The sequence below is a fragment of the Furipterus horrens genome, unplaced genomic scaffold (assembly GCF_987537825.1).
Source record: "Furipterus horrens unplaced genomic scaffold, mFurHor1.1.pri manual_scaffold_7, whole genome shotgun sequence".
Classification (NCBI taxonomy): Eukaryota; Metazoa; Chordata; class Mammalia; order Chiroptera; family Furipteridae; genus Furipterus; species Furipterus horrens.
The window spans coordinates 141,321,370-141,338,195 of NW_028327177.1; the positions used below are offsets into that span (position 1 = coordinate 141,321,370).

General features: G+C 45.0%; 1 protein-coding gene across 1 annotated transcript in view; it reads right to left on the reverse strand.

The window, feature by feature from the left end:
- Positions 1-16,242, reverse strand: part of DCAF1 (DDB1 and CUL4 associated factor 1) — a 60,707-nt gene extending 44,465 nt beyond the window's left edge. Inside the window, exons 1-4 of the mRNA XM_090284835.1 lie at positions 16,106-16,242; positions 8,451-8,568; positions 3,647-3,723; positions 1,268-1,341 (exon numbers count right to left, since the gene is read on the reverse strand). Coding sequence (XP_090140961.1) covers positions 1,268-1,341; positions 3,647-3,723; positions 8,451-8,560 — 261 coding nt within the window. The 5' untranslated portion in view covers positions 8,561-8,568; positions 16,106-16,242. The remainder of the gene's footprint in view (positions 1-1,267; positions 1,342-3,646; positions 3,724-8,450; positions 8,569-16,105) is intronic.
- Positions 16,243-16,826: the final 584 nt, after the last annotated feature.

Genomic DNA, 16,826 nt, shown 5'->3' on the forward strand with positions numbered 1-16,826 from the left:
AGGGAGCGAGTGTGGAGGAATAAAGGTGACCGCCAGCTGGCTAGACAGGGGTCCCATCACTGAGCTACAGAGCAGGAGAAACGGGCTGTGGCGCCAACAACTAGACACACGGAATGCAAGCTGCCCGCGGGAAACATCCGGGTGGGGATGTCTAGAGTAGTTGGAGGTGATCTGAAGCTGAGAAGATACATCGATGATAGAGAAATAAATTGGGAAGTAAATGTAATACAGATAATAATAGACTAGCCCTGGCTGGTCTGGTTCAGTAGATCGAATACTGGCCTGTGAACCGAAGGGTCACTGGTCTGATTCCCAGACAGGGCACATGCCTGGGTTGCTGACCGAGTCTCTAGATTGGGGGGGGGGGGGGGGGGGGCTGGAGGCAACCACACACTGATGTTTCTCTCCTTTTCTTTCTCCCTCCCTTCCCCTCTCTCTAAAAATAAATAAGTAAAATCTTTTTTAAAAAATAATAGCTAATACTTACTGAGCCCGCATGAACCAGATTCTGTGCTAAGTACTTTCCATGCTTAATCTTATGCAAGGATTACAAAAACATTTCAAGGTAAGAACCATCATCCCCTACCTTACACAGCAGGCGAACAAAGCTTGGAGCAGCTTAAGTTGCCCAAAAATCAAACTGTCAGTGATGGTGGAGCTGCACTTAAACTCAAAACATGGACCCCTTTCTCTCCCAGCTGCGAAAGCCCATTCTCTCAAGCATCACACCATTCTGCCTCCAAAAACAGCCACAACTGACTGAGCAATTACCACGTTTAGGAGATGCGAGTGAGGGTGTGTGTGTGTGTGTGTCTGTGTGTATGCACGTGTGTATCCCCCCATTCACTCAACAGCACCAAGTTAGAGACGGCACCCTTCCCTCCCCCCACACTCCCAGTGCACACACCACAGTGTCGGTGCAGAATTATGCTGCATACATCACTCTGATTTTTCTACTGAGGAACCTAAGAGGACTCCTATATGCCCAAACTCAAAACCATCTTGCCCAAAGATGAGCAGATGCCTTTGGAGCCCTCAGCAATTTTCAACTGAAGAAAAATACACACCTTGAGAAAATACCTTGGACTTTGGCAAGAAATAAGTCCATGGTGACTCTGATTTCACTGAACCAATAGCAAATTTAAAAATCTACCTACTCTACTTCTACCTTTGCCAAGGCCTCAGGAGAAAGCACACTATTTACAAAAAACCGTAAGGTATAGCATCTGCTGCTGATGATGATCTGGAGAAAAATAAGCAAACCTACTGCATTCATGAAATCGTCATTCTTGAAGAGTATTCTCAGCAGGTGGCCCAGCATACACTCTGGATCAGCCCGACCTACCAAAAGAAGAGGGGAACAAACAAAAAGAATGAGTAAGTCATCCCAGTCAGGCAGCTCTGTAAAGGTCCCTGGAGGTCATAAGTACTAGTAAAGTACCAGCAAAATGAAAGAGAAATAAAGAGAAGATTCTTTTGACAAATTAGATTTCTTAAGAAACAGTCTCTGAAATTAGAAGTGACAATATAAAAACTTGAGACACTGCTCTCTTGCCTTCCCGTTTCCCAGGATATTGCCTACATAGTAATGCTGAAGTAAATAAATGAGCACTTGACCCAGACCAGCAACGTTAAATGCATACAAGGTCTACAAATGCATACAAAATGCGTATAAAAGAATCAGAAAGGAACACAAAACAAAGAAAATCCCTGACTCCCAGTCTCAGGAAGGGAGGACGTGCAACCTCTTTAATGGGCGGCTTAGGAAAAACAGGCTCCCGGCCCAGTGCCGACAGCAGCTACAATGCCGACAGCAGCGGAGATGTGTCCTCAAACCTGTAATGACATCCCAGGCTGGGGGGGAGTGGGAGGGGGATCCCTCACCAACTCTAAACATACAGTAACCTTGGCCTCGATTTCCAAGCTCCTGTGGAAAGAGAAGAGACCAGGGACCTAGATTCTACTCAACACAGCCTAAAGGTGAAAGAATTGGTTAATGGGTGGGAGAATTATTGGCTTGTTTTTAAAACAGATATCATCTATTTTATTTACTTTTCATTTCAAAACATTAGAGTGGAAAATTTAGTGAAATGATAAAGATGTAAGCTGATGATAATGAAGTTTTTCTCAAGCTATCATTAGTATCCCTAAGTAATTCACAAAAAGAGAAGTTAGAGAACAGGATCATAAAAACAAACGAGGACCTCAGATTACCAACTTTCTATGTTTAGAAATAATGAGACCAAGACCTTCACACTTATTAACAGAAATAATGCCTAATGACAAATACTGCCTAACGTAAGAGGTAGGGAGGAAGAAATCATCTTTACATTTCTCCTGAAAAAAGGCATCTGTTTCTGTCTCTCCCTTCTGCCTCGTTACCACTTCCTCCTGTCTGAGGCAGTACCACTGAGCATGACCGTCTGAGTCCTTTTCACACTGCCACACGTGAACTAAAATCGTTCTTTCTCACGCACTGCCTCACACTCACGTCTTCATGCCCCAACTGCCTTACTGAGAGTGTGGGTTAAACAGGGGAGCAGTCCTCTGCAGCCACAGGCGGGGACGTCTAGGGCAAGAGCAGCAGACAGCATCGCATCAACGGGACGCTCCATCTGAGATGCCTCCCTTCCATCTGAGAACACATCTCCGAGGAACAGAAATGACCCCTGGAACATCCAGGTGCGTACACAGCGCTCCATTTTGTTCAGCTCCCCCTCATTCTCTCTATCTGTCCATACCCAAAATCTCAAGGCTCTTTTCTCCACCAAGAACTGCTCTGGTTTTTGAGAGAGAACACTGACACGCAGGATGGGCCCACACACGACTTCGGCTTTGCCCACTGGTAACCCGCCTCAGAGAGGACACAAAACGGCAGTCTCAGGCCCCATACAGTTCTGTATTATAGCAAATTCCCTGCCGAAGCAGGCGGGGCTGCCATGACGCTCATTACCTCAGCCCCAAATAAAGCCACATTAACAGGAAACGGCCTCCTTTAGCTGCTGAGACACTGAAGCAGACATCAAGAAGCTGCTCATTACTCAAGGCCCCAAGTGTGTATCAACTCCGTAACTAAAAGCGAGACACTGCATGCATTCTCAGCTACGTTTCGCCAGTGAAAGAAAAGTTACCGTTGTTAGAAAGGTGAAGGCACGGAGGATAACATCTTTCCGTGTAAAAGTCCGAAGGGAAAGCATTTTTCTCTGCTTATAGTCTTTGTACTCATATCAAATGAGTCAATAAGGCAATACCTACATAAGTTAGTTCTTTTACATTAATTACCTTCTATTTGATCTGTAAATATTTAAAATTATTTCAATTTTTCCAGAAATTTATTTTTCCTCACTGCTCCCACCTTTTTCAAGTATATTCTATTGATTATGTTGTTACAATAGTTCCAATTTTTCCCCTTGGCTCCCCTCCATCCAGTACCCCCCTTGCCCCAGCAATCCCACCCCCCTTAGTTCATGTCCATCGGTCGTGCACGTAAGTTCCTTGCTCACTGCTCCCATCTTGAATATTTTAACAAATAGTAGGTCTTAAAACTTAGCATGAAATATGCTATCTCAATTGAAAAATATTTTCTATTAAGCAATTTTCTTTTGTAAGAAAATCAGAGCTAGGCTTAAGAGAACACAGGTCTCACCAGGATGTCGATCATCAAATGGGTCTGGATCCCCCTTACGATATTCTTCAGTTTCTTTTTCAATCAATTCAGACATCCTAGCACAAAGGGAAGAGAGGGTCAGCTCCAGACAAGCATATAAGAACGTGTACCCACTGCCTACAGTAATCCAGTCAACAGTCGAAGTACAAAATAGAAGCGAAAAGCAGGGAAAGGGTATTTTCCTGATGAACAGAGATCGAAACCACCACCTCATAAAACAACTGCCACTTCCAAAGCCATTCTTCTCTCCCCTTTCCTGTCTCAAAAAATAGCACTGCCCTCCTCTCAGAAGCCAAAAACCCAGGAGTCGTTATTAAAACCTTCCTTTTCTCCCCATCCCCCACAACAATTCCCGTCAGCTCTACCTACAAAATACCTCTCGACTTCAATCATCTCTCGAATCTTGACCATTCCAGTCCTCGCCCAGACCACCATCGCCACCTCCCCGACTACCTGCAACAGCCTTTGTGCTGGTCTCCTTGCTTTTCTGCTTCCGCCCCTGACTCAACGGCCAATGACTTCCCACCGCGCCTGAATGAAACGCCGTGCTGCCACGGCTCGCAGTACCTTGCTTCTGTCTGCATTCTGACCCCTTCCACTCCTCCACCCCTTCACCCCAAGCGTCATTAACACGGCCTTTTCTGCCCTTCAGAGAGTCCAGGTTCATTACTGCTTCAGGTCCCTCCTACGCGCCGTTACCTGTAACGGTCCCCGCCCCCCGTGAGCTTCCTGCCCCGCCGCAGCCACTTTCCCTCTCCCACGACAGGTCAGGCCTGCCTGTCCCAGGATGGATCCATATGCGGCTACTTTCACTCAGCATATTCTGAGTCACCCACGTCGATTCATGCACCAACAGTTCCTTTTTATGCACGTTCTTTTTAAAACAAGAAAAGTCACCTTTAGAGAAGTCCAAGCAAGACTGGGGTTTTATTCTGTTACAATGACGGTCAAATACAAGGCTGCCCCACTCTCCAATACCTGGCATGCTGGCCGACTCACACGCTCCTATGCGCTTTACTTCCACAAAGCTTCCTGGTCTTAAAGGTTAAAGCCCCTGCAAAAATTCTTACCCTCTCTAGTATATTTTTCCCCATCAAGCCTCAGAATTATTTCTACTTTTTCTACCTTTCCCTCTAAGCTCTGAAAATTATCTTCGTCACAAAGGACAATTACACAAAATATATTTTAAGTTAAGTTCTACTAGTATCTCCAGCTGAAACTAAACAATACAGCAGAGCAGAAATTTAAAACATGGATTCTGGAGCCAGATGGCCAGGGTTCAAATCTCCCACTGACGGTGTGTCAAGTTACTTCACCTGTCTGTGCCTCGTCTGTGAAATGACGGTAACAGTGCCTGCTCCTCGAGGTTTAGGTTAATACATGCCCTCTGCGCGGAGCAGAGCCTGCCCATGAGAGCTAGTGAGGCGCTGCTCCTGTAGACACTGAGAATCAGAGACAAACGGAAACACAATCTGAGGCAGACACTGACTGGGACAGAGCAGGAAGGAGCCTTCTGGGGGTGCCACCCAAGGTCGACAATTTGATCTGGGTGATGGCTTTACAAGTAAGAAAACCCACCAAGTAGAGTGCTTTACAGCATATAAGCTATATTTCAATAATGTTTAAAAGAAAAACCACAGAACCTGGATTAAGCTCAGATAGCTTGGCCCAATGTCCATGCCTTTGTACAGAATCAAGTCAAAGGCCTGATACAAATAACATAACATAAATAATAAAAATCAATTAAAGTTATAAACAGTTGTTCTTTTCAGAAAAATTGCAAAAAATTCATTAAAAAAAAAAAGTGATCAATAAAAGAGTGGGTAGGCCTGAAATTCATTTGCTTCTCATGGAATACACCAACTACCCAAACCTGCAGCCCGTGGTGGGGGAGGGGCGGGGGGACACGGTCGCCACGACAGTACCTCAGGAAACGCCCGGCAACCTAGCAGACCCACGGGTTGGAGGAGGAGGAGGACGGAAGCTGCCCCGATCTAAAATACGCCGCACTTTGAATTCATCCTATCGTCCCTCCAATTCCCCTCTGAGCGCGAAGCCCGTTTCAGGGCCGCGCCCCACGCAGCTGTCTCCTGCAGCCCGCCTTCCGCTCACCCTCCGCCCCGAGGGGCCCTCTCCTCGCCGCCACACAAACGCCCCCAGTCCCGTCTCTCCTCAATGCCTTTCTCAGTCACATTGTTTTGCATTTTCTAGAAAACCTGTTTCCCTGCTTCTCATCAAGCTATACTCTACCACCTTTCAAATCCCTGTGCCAAGGAAACTTGACCTCACCTTGTACTGGAAAGCCCACTGGAACTGGAGCTACAACCCAGGACTCTAACCTTAGATGTCCACTGTCTGGCTCTGAGGATGGCTTTCTTGCAACAATGTAACTCTGTGACACTTTTAGTAACAAATGAGGAAGCTGAGAGTCAGAGAAGGGTCTCTGCCGGCTCTAACAAACAAATGGGCCTCAAAGATTTGTTGAATGAATAAGAGAAACTGACTCGTTCAGTTATTTCCATTCCCGCGCCCTCTCCAATGTTAACGAACCAATTACCTATTTAGCATTTCACTGAATACTACTGTGTACTGTTCTGCATTGTCTCTTACCCACTAGTGCATCCCAGAAAGTTAGCTCCCTGAAGCCGGGGCCCTCTGTTTTAGGCTTTGCACTGCTGAGAAACTGAGCACAGTGGCAAAATGATGGTTAGATATGATAAATGTGAAATAGTCTTGAAAATAAAACTTTTGAGTCTGTTCAGTATACATGTTTGATAAATTTTTTTTGAACAATTAAGTGAATCCACCACTAACATGATGCCCATTTTTGATTCCTCTTTTCATAGTTGCATCTATAATCCACATGTTAACTGCACAATGCTTAGATTCTTTAATTCACTGTGGCTGCATCTGACGTATCTTGTGATTAGTTCTTAATCTCCAATGCCTCTACAAATTAAAACCACTTTCCACCAATCAACAACTATATCCTTTAAAAAAAACCTACTTTCACATGCTCCCCATGTATCAAAAGCAGTTATGAACAAAAGTATTTAACCCTGTTTAAATTTTCATAAAATCAGTCTTCTTTATCCTAAAGAATAGATCACTGCCTAAACAAAAGCTCTTTTCACTGCTATGATACCAAAAATCAGATATTAAAGATTCCCATGTTCCAGTGACCTAGGGAAAAAAACATAAGCATCCCCCTCTCCAGTTTTTTTCATTTGCCCTCCTCCTTAATACGCTCGTTCAATAAAATTTTGTTCCCCACAGTCTACTACATCCTAGGCAGTGAACAAGCCATTGTCTGAGGAGACACCAATAAAAAGGTGTAGTGCCTACCTTCCAAAAGCTTACAACTTAGTAAGGAGATGCACGTAAAAAGATAATTATAGTACAATGTGGTAAGAGAAAAAATGGGAGAAAATTATCATATATATATGAATAGTAGGAATAGTAAAAATAAAAGTTTTTAAAGGAATGCCCAAACATAGGAATATCAAAGTCAGAAAAGGTTTTAAACTGTTTCTAAAAGAACTAGAACTTGCCAGGGAGACATACTAAGGAAAGGCATTTCAGGCCAAAGAAACAGCAAGCGTAAAGGCACACAGACATCAGAAAATGTGGCACTGCTCCTAACTGAAGGGAACCAACCTGCATAAAAAGGAGGTGCGGGTCAACCCCGTAAGTGGCCTCATACGCCACTCTAAAAAGTATACATTTTATTGCACAGGAAAAAGGGAGCCAGGGAAGAATCAAGAGCAGAGCTATGACCATCAGGTTTTTGTGTATGGAAAGACGAAATCTTTCAGCACAGGGGAGGATGTACTTGAAGAAGGTAAACTGCAGACAAGAGAGAATGCATGCTGCCTAACGGGCCAGCCAAGAACTGATCGATACCTGATGAAGGAAGCAGGAGCGGGGGCGGGGGGGGGGGGGGTGGCGGGGAGAGAAGGGAGCAGAACCCTCAGGGCTTGGTGACTAATCGTGCTGGTAGAGGAGTACACTAAGGAGGGTGGTTTTTGGTCTTCTAGTTGAAAATCATTTACGCCAAGGCAGGGAATAAGCCATGAACAGGAAGGCACGTGGGAGGAAAATGATAAGCCCCGTTTTGGACACAGCACGTTTGCGTGTCTGTGGAACAGCCAGGTAAAGGTGTGTGAAACAAACGGCTGCGAAATGGATCTGAAATTTTTTAAAAGCCGGGTCTGACGCAGAAATAGAAATCTGAAAGTTAACATAGGAATAATGTTTTAAATCATGGACAGAGACAAAACTATCTAGAAAGAATATTTAGGGTGAAGGGAGAAGGGAACCACAAATGAAGCCCTGGACTTAGAACACAAGCAAAAGAACCTACAAAGGGGAATGAGGACAAAGGGCCTAAGGGGAAAGGTAAGAACCCGGAGCTTCAGGAAGGAGGGAGAAGAAGGCTAGTCCAAAAGGGAAAAAGTGGGTTCAGTCGCAGTGAAGATGGAACGTTCCTTTACTATTCTCCACGACTTCCTTCTTCAAAAAGTCATTTTGCCCTGACTGCTGTGGGTCAGTGGGCTGGGCGTCAGCCCGCAAACCAGAAGGTCATCGGTTCAATTCCCAGTCGGAGGACATGCCTGGGTTTCGGGGCAGACCCCTGCTTAGCAGCACACAAGAGGCAACCGAATGATGTTTCTCTCACACATCAATGTGTCCCTCCCTCTCTTTCTCCCTCCTTCCACCTCTCTTTAAAAGTAAATAAAAATTTTTTTAAAAAGTAATTTTTAAAAAACTTAATTGTTCATACCTTGTAAGGATAGGTACCATGTCCTGCCCACTACCATGTTCCTTTTCCCACTGCTCCAGCAGGGTAGTGAGCTCAGCTTTGGAGTCCACATGTACCGCTACCGTAGTCATGGCTTGGCCTAAGGAAGCAAAAAATAATAATAATTATTATTATTATAAGAGAAGACAAAAAAAAACTGACATACTTCCTACAAAAAGAAAAGTGAGGGGAAAGAAAAGGGATGAACAAGTACAGGAAATAATTAAAAGCAAGGCAAGTTTAACCCTTGGACCCTCTAAATTATCTTTGTAAGTGGTATAGCGAGAAACCTGGGATTGGGGCCTGGATGTCCACTATGGTGAACACGTCCTGTCACTGCTCTCAACCTCTGTTTAGAGACAGAGAAACGGACTGAAATCGTGATTCTTAAACGTTCTAGGATCAAGAAACTCCTCTGAGAATCAGACAAAAGCTATGGTCCCTTTCACCCCTCAAAAGTGCATATTCCTACATACTATGTATGAAATAATCCCAGGTCTAGATCTCTGAGCGCCAAAACTTTGAGGCTACATTTTTTTAAAATACAAAATGTAGTAAAAGCACCTCCCCAAAATATTTTGCTCATTTTGTTTGTTTTATCCTCATTCAAGGACATTTTTTCATTGCTTTTTAGAGAGAAATATCAATGGAATAGAGAAGCATCAACTGGTTACCTCCTGTACGCACCCGGACCAGGGACCAAACCCGCAACCTAGGTATGTGCCCTGACCGGGAATTGAATCCACAAACTCTTGGCTGCAGAACAATACTCCAACCAACTGAGCCACACCAGCCAGGACTATTTTGCTCTTTTGTAAGTCTTTGGGGAAAAGTTCTGTGAAGATAAACAACACTTTCCTGTTCAAGTCTTAACAAAGTGAAAGCTGGGAGAGAGCATTACCAGCCCATGTGTCCCTGAGGCTTCCTAACCTCTCTCACAGCTGACTTCCTGGGAGGGGGCACTGCAGGGTTGAACAGTCAGCCCAGGGGGCTCCAAGGACGTGGAGCTGAGACTGGCTTTGGAGGACCCACAAGACACACACTGGGAAAAGAGGTTTATAAGGGGCTCCAAAGGGGATAAATGAGACCCAAATGTTTAAATGGTTTATAGACCAACTTATTTGCCAAAGTAGCTTTAGGATCAAAATGTCAGATCCTGCCACGCAAAATGCGTTAGTTTCAATGAAACAGCAACCATTTTATAAAACGTTTCACACCAGAAAGGGATTACTAGCTGATCTGGGATTACTGTTCACTCTGCTAAAGATATCTACCGTAAGACCAAAAGAAGTATACAAAAGTATCAAAAAAGTAAACACCTGCATTTTACTAAAGTAGAGGCGATTCTAGTAGCAGTGAATCATGTCACCTGGTTTACCCGTAACTCCAAAAAAGAACAGAGTTCCAAAACCAAAGATTAAAATTCAATTAAAAGGCTTCTTTCCTGCAGAGAAGACACTATATTTTTCAGATTTTTTTTTTAGTATATTTTATTGATTATGCTATTACTGTTGTCCCAATTTCTTCCCCTTTGGCCCCCTCTGCCTAGTACCTCCCTTCCTTCCAGCAATACCTCCCTTAGTTCACATTCATGGTCATGCATGTAAGTTCTTCTGCTTCTCCATTTCCTATACTATTCTTAACATCCCCTCGTCTATTTTGTACCTACCAGTTATGCTTCTTGATCCCTGTATCTTTTCCCCTCTGGTCTCCCCCTGCCCCCTCCCCACTGATAACCCTCCATATGATCTTCACATCTGTGGTTCTGCTTCTGTTCTAGTTGTTTGCTTAGTTTGGTTTTGTTTTTTAGATTCATTTGTTGATAGTTATAAGTCTGTTGTCACTTTTATGTTCACAGTCTTGATCATCTTCTTTTTCTTAAATGTGTCCCCTTTAACATTTCACATAACAAGGGCTTGGTGATGATGAACTCCTTTAGCTTTACCTTGTCTGGGAAGCACTTCATCTGCCCTTCCATTCTAAATGATAGCTTTGCTGGAGAGAGTAGTCTTGGTTGTAGGTCCTTGCTTTTCATCACTTTGAATACTTCTTGCCAGTCTCTTCTTGCCTGCAAAGTTTCTTTGAATACTTCTTGCCAGTCTCTTCTTGCCTGCAAAGTTTCTTTTGAGAAATCAGCTGGTAGTCTTATAGGCACCCCTTTGTAGGTAACTCTCTGCTTTTCTCTTGCTGCTAAGATTCTCTCTTTATCTTTAACCTTTGGCATTTTAATTATGATGTGTCTTGGTGTGGTCCTCTCTGGGTCCAGCTTGTTTGGGACTCTGTGCTTCCTGGACATGTACGTGTATTTCCTTCACCAAATTAGGGAAGATTTCCTTCATTATTTTTTCACATAAGCTTTCGATTTCTTGTTCTTTCTCTTCTTATGGCATCCCTATGATATGGATATTGGTACGTTTCAAGTTGTCCCAGAGGTTCCTGAGCCCCTCCCCATTTTTTAAATTCTTGTTTCTTCATTCTGTACTGGTTGACTGTTTATTTCTTCCTTATGTTCCAATACATTGATTTGAACCCCAGTTTCCTTCCCTTCACTGTGGATTTTTCTTCATTTCACTTAGTGTAGCCTTCACTTTTTCCCTTCCGCGTTTGCCGTACTCAATCATTTCTCTGAGCATCGTTATCACCAGTGTTTTTAATTCCATGTCTTTTGGGCTGGCTATCTCCTCTTCACTTAGTTCTTCTTCTAGAGCCTCGATTTGCTCCCTCTTTTGGGGTATACTCAGTCTCCTCAACTTGAGACTTCCTGTGCTTGCCTGTGAGTCTTCCGTAGAGCTGTCGCACCTGTTACATTGTAAGGGGCAGAGCCTTAGGTATTCATCAGTGAGAGGCGCTGTGTGGGGGAGGGGCCTGAGAGGGAACAACGCTGCTTGTCCTTGCTCATGCTTGCTCGCCACTCGCCCCTTTTCCAATCACTTCATCTGCTTCCTGTATGCAACTGGCACCCCTCTAGCTGCTTCTCTGGTGATGGTTCCCAGAGTGGGTGGGTCTGTGGACATTCTAGGAACATGGGGGCCCTCTAAACAAACTCTCCTGAGAGATCAGCAGTTTCTTCCACCACCCCAACTCCCACTGTTTTTCACAGTCAGAAGCAACAAAGCTTTATCATCCTCCTGCTGGAACCATGAGCTGCATGGACCGGCCTGGGGCTGGGATCGCTCCCCAGGTGTCCCTCCCGGCCTTTACAATGTGTGACTGCTCATTCCGCCGGCCACAGCCATCGCCTTGCCACCACTGGCACCTTCTCGCCTCCGCCACACTGCATCCTATCCTCCCCGGCTCCCCGGCTCCATCCCTCCTACCCGCCTGGATGAGTATCACTTCTTTATATCTTTGGCTGTTGGGCTTCCATATATTTTGATTTTCTGGCAGTTCTGGTTGGTTTTCTTCTGTTTTGAGGTAGTTGTAATCCCTTATGGTTGTGAGAAAAGGCGAAGTGTCTACCTACACCTCCATCTTGGCTGGAAGAATACATTTTCAAATTGATTTTTCTAACCAAAGTTACAAAAAAATATGTTATAGGAATGACTATTATGGACTTCTGACCTTAAGAACCCGCAGGCTGTATTTATTACTGTGACTACTAACTTTGGTGCATTATTATTAACTAAACTCCAAACTTGATTCAAATTTCATCAGTTTTTCCATTCATGTCCCTTTTCTGTTCCAAGATCTCATCCAGGAAACATTGCATTTAGTTGTCATTTCCCTAGTGCCCTCTGGGCAATGACAGTTCTTGAGTCTTTCGTTGTTTCTCATGATCTTGACAATCTTGAGAAGTACTAGCCTGGTGGGCTGGGTGGAGAAATAATTTAACCAAACATTTACAGAAATTAACAACAATCCTCAAATTCTTCCAAAAAATATATCAGGAGCTAGCATTTTTTCCTAATTTATTCCATGAAGCCAGCATCAGACCCATACCAAAGCCAGATAAAACATCACAAGAAAACTAAAGACCAATATATTTTATGAATTATAGGTGCAAAAATCTTAACAAACGCTAGCAAATACTAGCTTGGTGTATAAAGAGAATTACATCATGACCAAATGTGATTTTTCCCAGAAATGCAAGGGTGGTTCAACACATGGAAGTCAATTAATATAATCCACAGATTAACAGAATAAAAAAGGAAAAAAATAAAGATTAACTGACTGATAGAGAAAAAGCAGCTGACAAAATCCAACACCCTTTTGTAATAAAAACAATGAACTGAGAACAGAAGAGAACTTCCTCAGCATGATAAAGGGCACTTTTTTCAAACCCACAGCTAGCGTTATACTCAATGCTGAAAGACTGAAAGCTTCCCCTCTAAAATCAGAAACAAGACAAGAACACCCACTTTCATCACTTATATTAAACATTGTACTGAAGTTCTAGACAGAGTAATTAGTCAAGAAAAAGAAATAAAGGCATCCAAGTTACAAAGGAAATAGTAAAATCTTTAGTCACCAAATGATATGATCCTATGTATAGAAAATCCTAAACAATCCACCAAAAAAAAAACTGTTACAGTTAATAAATTAGCAACGCAAAGCTACAGAATACAAGATCTACACTAGCAATGAACAATCCAAATATAAGAAAACAATTTCATTTGTAATAGCGCCAAAAAGCGTAAAATACTAAGGAAAAAATTTAACCCAAAAAGACACAAGACATATAGTGAAAACTACAAAACCCTGCTGAAATAAATTAGAGAGGACCTAAATAAATGGAAAGACATCCCATGTTCATGGACTAAAAGATTTAACATTGTTAACATGACGATACTTTCCAAAGTGGTCAAAGGTCACTGCAACCCCTATTAAAAAGCCTAAAGACCTTCTTTGCAAAAATTGAAACTTCCACCCAAAAATTCATATACAATTGCAAGGGACCCTGGCTAACCAATAATCTTGAAAAATAAGTTGAAAAACTCACATTTCTGATTTTAAAACTTGCTACAATGCTACAGTAATCAAGACTATGGTACTGGAAAGACATGGATAACAAATCAACAGGACTGAGAGTCCAGAAATAAAATCTCATTTTTACAGTCGGTTGACTTAACAAGTTTGGCGAGACCATTAATAAGAAAAGGATTTATTCAAAGACCATTAGACCATTGGTAGAAAGACTACTGATCCTTCAACAAATCCTGCTGAGAGAACTGGAAATCCACATGCAAAGGAGTGAAGTTAGATCCTTGCCTCACACCATGTACAAAAACTAACCCAAAATGGATCGAAGACCTAAATGTAAGAGCTTAAGCTACAAAACTCTTAGAAGTAAACATAAAGGAAAATCTTCATGGCCTTGAAATTGGCAAGGGGTTTTTATTTATAACACCAAAAGCATAAGCAACAAAAGGACAAATAAACTGAATTTCAAAATTCAAAATTCTTGTGCATCAAAGGACAGAATCAAGAAAGTGAAAAGAAAACCCATAACATGGGAAGAATATCTGTAAATCATATATTTGATAAGGATCTAGTATTCAAAATATATAAAGAAGTCCTACGACCCAACAGGAATGAAAAAAAAACCTGATTCAAAAATAGCAAAGATCTTGACTAGACATTTCTCCTAATGTGGACTAGTGAGAAAAGCAAAGAGTGTGTGTATCTCCAGAATAAAATATCCCTGGAAGAATATACCAGGAACAGAGAATAGCTATTACGTTTGTGACAGAGAACTGACTTTCTAAGGGATGAAGGTAAAAGGAAGATTCCTCATCATATATTAATACCTGAGTTCTACCTCTTTTCAACTATTCCATAATTTTTTAATTGAATCATAAAATCTGTCCTTTTCTCACACACAATACTGAATGGCCTATTCAGCAGAATTGTCCTAAAGCCTAAAACAAAGTCCACGTTAAGGAAAGATCCCATAAGGTTACAAACCTGGAACAAATGTTTGGAAACATTCTTCTTTGTTTAAAAAAAGTAACTGGGGAAAATCATTCAAGTTTAGAGCTTCAAGTAAATACACCTAATAATCAGTACGAAATATGAAGTCCTGTGTAACAACTTTCTATTATTGCCCACGACCATCTCCTTTACAAGAACGACGTAAGGAAATTAGCAGTAGACCAACCCCAGGCCGTGTCCGACCACCAGGGCCGCGGGCTCACCCCCGTGCACATGCACACACACCTGGGACAGCAGGTTGGCGTTTCTCCCCCACCCCCCACAAAAGCAATAACTTAAAAAACAAACAGCTTCAATCACTTCTAGCTAACATGTGGTTCATTTCACCAGATTCCTTCTCTATTAAATTTAACAACTTAAATATTTACTGTGCTCAGCAACTACGCGAGGGGTTCTGAGCATAAAGTTCTGTCCTATATATTCTCCAAATTCTATTAGCTCCTTTTAAAAAACTTGTATTGACTTTATCGGGGTGACATTGGTTAATTAAACTGTATAAGGTGTCAGGTCTACAAGTCTATGGTACATCATCTGCAGGTCGTACTGTATGTTCGCCCAAAGTCAAGTCTCTTTTAGCTCCTTAACATCCAAAACTCCGTCCCCGCCCGAAAATGCCTACCTGCTACAGGTAACCCCAAACCTCGACGTCATCGGGCGGAGAAACGCCGGGTCCGCCCCTAAAGGGTCTAAGCAGGCAAGCGTGCATAACCCTAAAGGTAAACCCCAGTAAACCGCGAAAAGGGCATTCCAGGACAATGTCAAGGACCCTCTCACTCCGTAACGACAACGCGTTCAGAGCAGGAAGATGCTAATATGCTTATTAAAACGCAGGCTAATTAGAAGGCTTCGCTGAAGGGAGGGAGAAAACAACGTGACGGGGACGGGGGCGAAGCGTCTGGGACTCAGAACGACTACAGAGACCCCAAAACTACTACTCAACGAGGACGCGCCCCGAGCGCTCCCGCCGCAACGGGAGGAAGCCGTTCGGGAAGAGAAGACGGAGCGAAGCAAAGGCCTGGGACACGCCAGCTGCGAGCGACGGGCCCCCACGGAATCGGGTCTCCGGGGAGCCGCGCGGGCACTCCCAAGTTCGGGTCCACGCCGCTCGGCCCTCACACCCCTGCCCCCGCCACCGTGGGGGACGGGGGGGCGGGTGCCCGGAAAGCTCCGCCCCCTCGCCCGGCCCGGGAGCCGGGAGCGGCAGGGGGAGCCAGCCCGAGGCCGAGGGCGGGGAGGGGAGGGGAGAGCCCGCCCAGGGGACCGGAGCGAGAGGCGGAAGCAGTCTGGGAAGGGGGCCGCCGTACGGCGGGGCAGATGGAGCCCCCGAGCCCGTACGGAACGGAGACTGGATGCCTGGGAGGACAACGGTGACAAGGGGAACGAGGGAGGCCCCTCCTACAGGTAGGGGCGGGCACACCCCTGCCCCTCCGACTCCGGGCGGAAGAGTTAACTCTCGGGGAGCGTCTTTCGCGGACTGGAGGAAGAACGCGGAGGCCCCGCCCCCGAGCCAAGAATTTGGAAAAGGAGAGATCCTGTCAGGCCCGGCGCCCAGCCTCCCCGGAGGCCCGGCCCGCCCCCTCGCCGCCGGCGGCCCGGGCAGGTGACGCCCCTCCCCCCGCCCGCGCCCACTCTCCCGCCCGCCGGGCCATGCTCCCTGTCTCGTCGCGCCCCTCCCAGACGGCCGTTTTCCTCCCTTCCCCGCTCACCTTCCCGGGCGGCTCCGCCGCTCGCCCCTGACCCCGCCAGCGGCCACAGTTCACACACACCGCCTCAGGTCCCGCACTCTCCCTCACTCACACACAGCGCGACCACGGCTCCAGAGCGGCCCACATATTATGCGTCACTCGCGCGCCTGCGCGCGCGCGCGCGCGTCCCCTCCCCCCCTTTCCTACTTGGCGCGAGGTTCGCTAGCCGGAGGCGGGAGAGGAACGCCAGCGCGAGCGGAGGAACATTGACGAACCTCAAAGCCGCCTGGGAAATGAAGTTCCGCTTCTAGGGGCGGGGCCCGTCAGTCTCAATTAGCGCAAGAGCGCTTCTCCCGCGCGTATTGACTTCTGGGACTTGTAGTTTACAAGAGTAACTCGAACGGCGGCGTACTCATTGGCTGCTTCAGAAGGCGGAAACGCAAAGTGAGGAACTCGAGCCCCTCCAGCCAGTACTGCAAACGCTGGAAACCTCTGTCCCGTACTATGTTTCGTGTGACCGGGGAGAGTTTTTGTTTTATTCTCCCATCTGCCCCATTATTAACATACCAGGATCTAAGAAAATATTGTCCACAAGCATATTACAAGTCACAGCACCCATTAGACGGAAAGCTCTGGTTTTTCTTTGTCTTTCTGCTCAAGACCTAGCCTGTCGGTATTGTATGTGAGGAAAAGGGAGGGAGGGGGAGTCCAGAGACCAGGCAGGGCTGAACTCGGAGGTCAT